Consider the following 9,504-nt stretch of genomic DNA (forward strand, 5'->3'; position numbering starts at 1 on the left):
CAATAAGAGAGACAGTGATACATTCACTTCCTTATTTACCACTCATAAGGATCACTTTCATGACCGAGATTAAAACCCCCAGGCACTTACTGAGGTAAAGCTGGTTTTATATTCGCACATTCATTCATTTTTTACGGCCCCTATATTGTTTACTACATTACTTTGAATATTCTTAAATAAATCGCTTAGAAGTATGACTTTAAAACAACATTAACACTAACTAATTGACTGTGAACAATGTTTTTTTGGTAGCAATGGCTGCTAATTTGATTTCCCAGTTTAGAATGGGCAAAGAATACTTTTCTGATATTATATTATTAAGGAGAATGTCCGAATGTGTAAATATAAAACCAACTTTACCCCAATCAGACACCTGAATATGTATTTCACAGTGGCTTTTGAGTTTTTCCACATTTACACTATCACAAGTAACCTGTGTGTAAAAAAAATAAAAAAATAAAAACTCAAACTATCAAACTATCTCAGGCTTGTGCCACAAATGGGGTAAGCCTAAAACTGCACAAATGCTAGTAACAGTAAACAAACATTTAAGTACTTTTGAGCCAATCTTTTGTTGATTTTTTATATTAGATATGGTAATAAAACAACAATATAAACATATTAATATTGTGGTTTTCTACAACTAACGTTACAGTCTGAGTCTACAGACTATAACAACACAATCACAGCTTACTGTAGTAAAATCTAAAATATACCACAGTATTTATTAGTCTATCAGTCACTACAGTCAAAACTACGAAAAGAAAAGGTCTTATAAATATAATATATATGGTAGAATAAATTTTATTATCGTACGGATCACAAACTACGATAGTATTTTTGTGAGGTTATTTTGGCCTTATTAGCATTGGAAGCTAATGCAATCCAATGGAGTCATTAAGTCATCCGTGTAGTCATTTATTATCATCGGAGCAACATCATCAAACATTTCTTTTTTTCTGTTAGCTGCAAAACAATCCAATTTTCTCCAAGTGTAATAAATGGACTTGCAGTATTTTAAAAAGAGATGACAGGAAATATACCACCCACTATGAGAGAGTTCAGAGTCCACTTACAGGAGGAGTTTAAGTACCACACTTATAACGTTAAATCAATTCTTCGTTAATATAACACAAATGTGAATACACGAGAAAGCTATGAAGGTTTATGAGTGGCATTTTAATTTATCTAAAAGAAGTTTCACCCTGCGCGTGACAATCTCGTGCCTTCTCTCTCATCTCGAGAAAAGGAAATGAAGCTGAGATTATAACAGGTAAAAACGAGTAATTGGGGAGAACTGCAATTCCTGTATGCATTGCATTATCTAAATCACTCCCTTAAGGTTAGGTGTGCAGCTCATTTAGAGACAAAACAGGGTAATTCTTTGGAATTTATCTAATCTAGCACAAAACAGACCACCGGCTGAACGTATCTAAAACAAAAATCAATGCTAGGATTAAGATTGTAACGGCTTAAACGCACGGTCAAATTAATCAATGCAATGATATATTCGTGTGGATTAATTCACATCAAGCACAATGCATTTAAAGGCATTAATGTTTTATAAATTCAAACATGACTCGTCATAAAGCCAGCGATGGTTTAGCCACGCATTCACATCTAACGTTACAATCAGCTTCCTCGTTTAACACCTGCAGATTCACAACCCTGCGAACTCCCCATCGCTTAACTAAAATTACAACCCGATGAAACTCAAAAAATGAATGACGACAAACTGATATGATAGCCAGAAGTCTTTGTTTTACCTTTCAATGGAGTTAGCCGCCATCTTGGACACACAGCGTTAAGCCCAGCCTCCCGGAGGTTGGTAGTTGGTGTATTTGGAGGAACTCTATTGGGTAACAACCGAATCCCTGTAGATCACCCTTACCATGGATACAAACCCATCTGCGCATGTATGCTTGTGTACACAAGATAATTGTAGCATGAACATTATATCGCAGATAAGCAAGTATCATTCATCATATGATTCCTTATTTCATGTCAGATAATATGTTTTAATCAGGCATTTTTTGTTGAAAAGGATGCTTCAGATTTACATACACTGGACATGTATCTCACTGGTTAATCCCATGCAGGCTAAACATATATATATGTATCCCTGTGGGTAATTCCATGCATACTTGTTTAATTTTGTTTATGTTTTTTGCTTTTCATTTTATATACAAATTGCTCCATTTCCATCAACAAGTTTACAATAAAACAGATGTTTTATGATTTTATTTAATGTTCAGTTTTCCACACAACACAGACACAATAAAAAATTGCAAAAACATTTTTGAGTCTCTTACACTGCTGTAGGAATATGTTTTAAGTGCTTAAAGGGATAGTTCACCCAATAATGAGCATTTACTCACCCTGAACACAAAATAAGATATTTTAAAGAAAGCTGAAAACCTGTACCAATTGACTTCCATATTAGGAAAACAAATACTATGCAAGTCAATAGTTACAGGTTGTAAAATGTAAAAAATAGATATTACTTCTCTTTAAACAGAGGAAATAAACTCCCAATGATCTGAAACAAGTTAAGCAGGGGTGTCCAAACTCAGTCCTGGAGGGCCAGTGTCCTGCATATTTTAGTTACAACCCCAATTAAACACACCTGAACCAGCTAACTAAACTCTTTCTAGGTATACTAGACCTCCAGGCAGGTGTGTTGGAGAAAGTTGGAGCTAAACTATGCAGGACACCGGCACACCAGGACCAAGTTTGGACACCACTGAAGTAAAGGGTTCAAAAATCATGACAGTATATTCATTTTTGGGTGAACTATCCCTTTAATAAAACAAACAATCTACCGAATACTAGATGGTTGTATATAAAAAAGATTTGATAGTTAGCAAACAAGAAAAATCTTACATATAAAGAAGGTTTTTTAACATTGATAACTTTTAAAAATGTAGAAATGTCAACTTCAGATGTCAAGTTTACAACACACAACAAAGTAGAAAAATATCTAAATCCGAAAAGGTATGTGACCCTGAAAGAAATTCATGTTTGCAACACATCTTCTAATATTTTTTCAGTCATCAAACTTGAAACCTCCAGCACAGGTGTCCCAATCGGTCAATGTTTTTATGCAGAACGCTGTGGATGGGCGCAATATAGCGTGCAACATCTCCATCACGTGAAAAGTCCCGAAAGAAAAGTCCCTGGTCTGCACAGAAGGTAAATTTCTGTGGCATTGGGCTGTTCCCTCGCATATACTCCCATACACCCAACAGCAGCAGCCGAACCTCAAAGGGCGAGAGGTGAGGGAAGACCTCATTGATATTACTCAAGACTGGAGGAAGTAGCTGACCTTCACCCATACATGATACAAGCCAACAGGAAGTTTGAAGGTGCCAGGGGGAGTCAGACACCGACGGCTCCCTTGAGGACTCCCAGTGAGCCAGTAAGGTGGAAAGTAGAGCCCTTAAAATGACAGAGCAATAGCACAGCGCTGGACGTCCAGCTGCGACCACATGGAGGAGGTAAAATAGCACAGGGTTTTTTTCGAAGCAACGACGAATGTGTATGTCTCGCTCAACTGTGGTTTTTGAATGTTCCTCTGGAGGCCAGGAAAGTTCTCCGTTTGCCACATCTGGGCATATATTCTCCACAAGAGTTACGGCAATTACCTTTGCAGCTTCAGCATTGATTGGTGGGAGTTTATCAGAAACATTAGGTTCACTACAAGTACTGCCAGCAGAACCAGTAGGGTTTCCTCCACTTGAGCTGCAGCACTGAACCATGACCGCAAGCAAGGTCTGCATATTCTGACTGACTCGATCTGGGTCAGGATGTAAGGGAGTATATGGAGGCTTCAAACCCTTTCCGATTATTCCAGCGTGGAAAACAGACCACACGTTTCCAGAGAAGTTAACTGAGGTGCCAAATTTGCGGTTGACGTCCAATAAGGAGATGCCCAAGTCTGGGACGAGGTTTTGGGCCTGTGTGGTGTCATCACTTGGGTTCTCTTGCAGACCTCCAAATAAATCTTGGTTGCCTTTATGTAGAGCTCCCTCCACCAGTTGTTGAAGCACAGCTTTTTGCGACAAAGAAGAATAAGCCGCAAGACGTGATAAGAGTCGCCTGGAGTAGCCTACTTCCTCTTGGCCTGCTTGAGGACTCTTCCCTTGTTGTCGTAAACACACAAAGAAGTGCGACACCGCAGCTCTACATATCCGCAACAGATGAGCTGGAGAGCACGCTCTGGGAATCTGGCTACATGAGAGAAGTCGGACAGCCGCTTTGGATACCCCTGAATCCCCATGAAGCAGTAATGGACAGAAATCCTGAAGGTTGCTGGACACGGCAACTCTGACTTCTGAAGCCATTGAAGACTGTGTTAAACTACCCGTTGTTGTTGTTGTTCCTCCTCCATTTTTTCCATCCTCCTCTTGACTCTGTACCGCAGTAGCCAGGTTATTCAGCAGCTGAGCTAACTCTTTGATATCAAGAGTTTGTGTGTGGATCTGAGCAACACAGCGGGCTACTGTTGAGGGTAGCAAACCGGAAAGTGAAGTGGAAAGTTGGGTGTATAATTGCGAGGCCAATGCAAGCTCCTCTGGATTTCGGGCTTGAGTGAAGAGCTGGCATAAAGCTTCAGTGGCTATGCTTGGGCCACCATAGACTGACAGCAGACACAGGAGCTGGTGCAACCAAAGGTGCCGCTTCCTCTCAAGTCGAAGAGTTTCAGCACACAGATCAGCAATGTGTGCCTGGAGCTCCTCAAGAAATGGGATCACTTGGGGCATTGCCGGAGAAGTAGAGGACTGTGGAAAAGGTTCATCACCGTCCGGTCGGTTGTGCACCAGTTTGTGAAGATGCAGCAGAAGCATTTGCAGTAATCGGTCACAGGCCTCTCGAATACCATCATGGGGAGAGGGTGTAGGACCTGATATGATCACTGAAGAGGGTGTGGCCGTGTCTGCAAGAAACTTCAGCACTCTTGCTCCACCTGAAGGGCTTTGGCTTATGAGGTGCACGGCTAGACCCAGCATATTCTCAAGCTCCTCCCGAGGCAAAGCCTGGAATTGGGCTTGTAATTGAATTAGGACAGGTGGTCTGAGAAACTCAACAAGCTCTGTAGAAACGGCACCAAGGAGAGTTGGGGAAAGAGCAGCGAGTTGAAGAAGGAATGGTACAGTTGCCCTACGGAGATGAGGGGAATTTTCCCATCCACCTGCTCCAGATGTAAGCTGAGGTACATTTTGTGGAGGCACAGACAGACTGTCCTGAAACATCCTGAGAAGCTCTTTCTTGATGCTATCTGAATGTCTGGAGGCCAGGTGTCCAAGGATACCAACTACTGAGCCAATTTTAGGGACTCTGCTACTCTTGTCTATTGCCTGCTGTTGGCTGATCTTCTCAGCAGAGGAATATCCGTGTGCATAGAAGTCTTTGAGACCACAAGCTAAAACCCTGCTAATGATAGTACCAGGAAAAGCAGAACCAATATGGGCGACGACCCAGTCAAAATGAGGAGAATGCTGGACTGAGGTGTCCAACAAGGCATCCACACATGCATCGGGACACCAGGCCAACATGGCCGCTAGACACTGGGAGTAGCACTCCATTAGTGAGCGAGTGGCTGCACATGACATCCAAAGCTGCAGCAGCTCATTCAGGCTGGAGGAGTGAGGAGCAGCCCGTCGTCCTGCATGCTTGCTGCTAAGCTGACCAAGGAGGTCTACAGCCCAGCTAGACACAAGGGGAGCCCAAGCTTTCGGACTCAGCTTGATAAATTCAGAGAGGACTGCGTGGACTTCTTTAATAACATCCTCTAAATTTGATATGCTGACGCTGGCTCCTCCACTTGCACTGTTACCACCATTTTCACCCTCTGCCTCCAGGTCCTGTAGAAAGGAAGCAACGTATTCATCATACACTCCCCTTAAATGCTCCAAGACGGCTTCGCGGCAGGCTGGGACAGTTCGAAGGAGGCGTATTGCACAGCGAGCATGATCCCGAACACTGAGTTTACGTCCTTGTGTCTGGTCGACTCCACTGATGAAAGCCTTGATTTCTAATGACAGCTCTTGAGGACTGATGGAAGAAAGAAACAAAGTTGGTGAAACACAAAAAATATTTATTTAGTGTATATGCTAGGAATTAACTAAATACGTTTCATTCTGTTTTGCTGTCTGAATCATATTAGATTGACAAAAGTGATTTCATGTACATAATAACCTAATTATTTACAGGAAACATACAGCAGGGGGGGGAATACATTTATGATTGGTTAAAATAACCAAAAAAAAAAAAGAGTGCAATTAATTTTACAGAAAATACGTAAACAACGTTTTAACTTTAGAAGAGTTATTATTATTTATTTTTGCCAGTTGTCACATTCTACAAAAACAACTTTCAATAGCCCCTTTCACACATACAGACCTTTCCAGAAAATTACCGGCAATTTTCCGGAAAGGTTGTATGTGTGAACAGGCCCTTTTTGAAAATACCGGTAAATTTGTTCTGGCTATTTTCCGGAAAGAGAATTTGTAACATTACCGGTAATTTGGCGGAATGCTGCGCTGTGTGAATGCAGAAGGAAGATTGCCAGAAAGACCGCGTACACGTCTAGAACGTGCTGACGTGAGACGTCTACTTTAGTCAATCGGAACAGTCAGACGCATTCACGTGCGCGCGGTTTATGAGATTAAAAGCCTTTGAATATTTTTCCAGACACATTAGCTGTTAGTCAGATAACGTTTCTATGTTCCTTCTTAATGCCAACTGTGTAAATAATTATCGCTAAGATGTTTATGATAATCCGTTGTTTGTTTACCTTCAAGCTTTGCGTGTGCCCGTGAGCGCCAGCACACACACATATCATGAACATCTCGACATGCGAAAGTGTTTCTCTATGTTTTCATTGGAGTTGTACTCAATACTAATCCATCCGAAGAGTTTGTAATGTAGTCAAATGTTTACAAACACAAGCGCAGCCGTTTAGAGGTAATTTCTGGTTAATGATGTCAGAATTTACCGGCATTTTGCGATGGATGTGTGAATGCTCTTTTCCGGAAAAATTCCGTAACGTCCTCGCCTCTGTGAACAGCGCTTTTTTGAATATACCGGTAAAGTCTTTCCAGAAATTTTCCGGATATTTACCGGTATCACTGTGTGAAAGGGGCTAATGTCATTAGACAGACATATAATAATTATCCATCTCTCTCTCTCTATATATTAGGGCTGTGCAATTAATCGAAAATCCGATTTCGATTCTTCTAACGATTTGTTTCTTCTAACACTTCTAACGATTATGAAAAACCATTGATCGATATAAACGAGTATTCCATTATTTACCGCCCCCTTTTTAGTTGTACACATTTGTTGCTCTTAAAAGTGGAAAAGACCGCATGCTTATGTGTGTATGTGTGGCGCGCAGCCACAGTAGCATACGGTCAGCATTTGGTCTCATTCGCACACTGTGACGAGCAGAGCGAACACATCTAAAGTCATCTTAATGTGAGCGCTTTAATGTTCAAATAGGTGTCAAAACGCAGTATTTAGTGATTATTTATATTAACCATCATTTGTGTGATAAACAAATGAGTAAAGGATCAAAAGACACGTGAAAGCGAAAACATTAAAGTGACAGAGCAATATTCCTGCTGCCGCCTGTTTTTATCATTATTAATAAAACAACAAGGAGAAAATCCCTCGCTGCTCTTGACTGAAGGACTTTTGTAGCTAAAGTGTTTTTCTTACAGTTAAGATGCTCAAAGCACAGTTTGTTTCATATTTTTATTCTATTGTATTTATTTCTCTTTCCTTTGTAGGGAGGAAAATAACTGTATATGAAGTTGAAATCAGAATTATTAGCCCTCCTGAATATTAGCAACCTTTTCCCACCAATTTCTGTTTAATGGAAAGAAGATTTTTAAGAACTTATTTCTGAACATAACAGTTATAACATAATCATTTCTAATAACTGATTTATTTTATCTTTGCTATGATGACAGCACATAATATTTTATGAGATATTTTTCAAAATACAAGCATTCAGATTCAAAGTGCGATTCAAAGGCTTAATTGGGGTAATTAGACAAGTCATTGTATAACAGTAGTTTCTTCTGCAGACAATCAAAAATATATATTGCCTAAAGGAGCTAATAATATTGACCTTAAAGGAGGTTTCAAATTATTTAAACCTGCTTTTTTTCTAGCCAAAACAAAACAAATAAGACTTTCTTCAGAAGAAAAAAAATATTACAGGCATCCGCTGCGTAAAAACTTGCTGGATAAGTTGGCGGTTCATTCCGCTGTGGCGACCCCGGATTAATAAAGGGACTAAGCTGACAAGAAAATGAATGAATGAATATATATATATCATTTGAAACCAATAACGAGTAAATGCAGTGAAATTAAACATATTTAAAAAGTAATCTTCATAGCTGTATCTACTTTCCCATTTCCAATAACTTGATATAAGAATATAATGTCAAAATATGGTTGAAAACAACATAGTTCTCCTATCTATAAAAGAAAAGGTGATTGATCATACTAAATTTAATTATATTTTTAAAAACACATATATACTCTTTTATACTGATAATGCAGCAATGCAAACTAGAACTACATCTATAAACTGAAACACCGTTTATAAGCTAATAATAACAATCATACTTGTATTGCTCACCTGTAATTGTTTGGAGTGTGGCTATGAGTTTGTATGCCTGGTAAGGCATTCCCCTCGAACATCCCAGACATCTTTAATGAGCTTACGCTAAATATTCCATGCAGAGTATTATATTGCCATAAATAATAACAACAACAACGTCGATTTATGATAGGAAAGTTGACTATTTACAACTTATACCAGTTTCAGCCCCGTTTCATTGAACGATGCACCAGACACCGGAAGCTCTCGTACTTTCTTTCTCTCGCCGCGGGAAAAAATCCGGTTTGGTCACACATACCGCCCTCTGTAGTTTAGGAGAGCTAAAATCTGGGTAGTAAAGACACATACACACAAAACATTCACCATTCAAAATGGAGTGAGCTCGTTTGTCGATGAAAACACACCGTATATTTCTAATATGATACTAATAAGCACATTTATGAAGGCAACAAAACTGAGATACTCAGTGAGATATAACGTATAATTAATGTGATATAATGTTCATACAAGTGTTGGGTTAAAGGTTGGGGTGGGGTAGTCGTTAATAAAATACAATTAATAGGGAATTTAATAAATAATATTAATCATTTTCGTTGACTTTAGGTATAGCAACAACTGATCTGATATATCTGATCTAACAACAACCGTGTAACAGGTGCGTGACCTGTTGAAATAGTTCGCCCGGGCTCTTAAAACCTATTGTCATCTGATCAGTCATCTGACAAAACCTGAAATAAAGTGAACAAAAGAGATGTACATAAAACTAAATACTTTTACAATAGTTTCCGAGGAAAACCAGCCCATAAGCGCGTCGCTTACAGAAGGACTGTGATTGGTCGAGCAGCGAGATCTATTTATTCTGTGGAGTC

General features: G+C 39.5%; 2 protein-coding genes across 8 annotated transcripts in view; both read right to left on the minus strand.

Annotated features, from left to right (window-relative positions):
• Window positions 1–1,818, minus strand: part of ganabb (glucosidase II alpha subunit b) — a 37,112-nt gene extending 35,294 nt beyond the window's left edge. For 4 of the 6 annotated variants that reach the window (XR_015507854.1, XR_015507856.1, XR_015507857.1 and 1 more), the window contains exon 1: window positions 1,767–1,818. Coding sequence is in view for 1 of the 6 variants with exons in the window: in XM_087282011.1 (XP_087138137.1) it covers window positions 1,767–1,789 (23 nt within the window). In the remaining 5 variants the exon portion in view is untranslated. Of the gene's footprint in view, window positions 1–1,050 lie in introns of all 6 variants that reach the window. The other 2 variants (XR_015507855.1, XM_087282012.1) reach the window with 1 other exon arrangement.
• A 408-nt stretch (window positions 1,819–2,226) lies between these two features.
• On the minus strand, window positions 2,227–8,885 carry ints5 (integrator complex subunit 5). 2 transcript variants are annotated; one of them, XR_015507853.1, is made up of 3 exons: window positions 8,654–8,885; window positions 2,859–6,054; window positions 2,227–2,350 (listed from the first exon to the last, which is right to left on the minus strand). XR_015507853.1 is itself a non-coding variant. In XM_087282008.1 (2 exons), the coding sequence occupies exons 1-2, from the start codon at window positions 8,722–8,724 to the stop codon at window positions 3,054–3,056; spliced, it is 3,072 nt and encodes a 1,023-aa protein (XP_087138134.1). In that variant the 5' UTR covers window positions 8,725–8,885; the 3' UTR covers window positions 2,227–3,053. The 2 variants fall into 2 exon arrangements, 1 of the variants encoding a protein (XP_087138134.1); XM_087282008.1 differs by having other exon boundaries at window positions 2,227–6,054.
• Window positions 8,886–9,504: the final 619 nt, after the last annotated feature.

The sequence above is a fragment of the Danio rerio genome, chromosome 14, assembly GCF_052040795.2.
Source record: "Danio rerio strain M-AB ecotype USA chromosome 14, GRCz13ab, whole genome shotgun sequence".
NCBI classification, from domain to species: domain Eukaryota; kingdom Metazoa; phylum Chordata; class Actinopteri; order Cypriniformes; family Danionidae; genus Danio; species Danio rerio.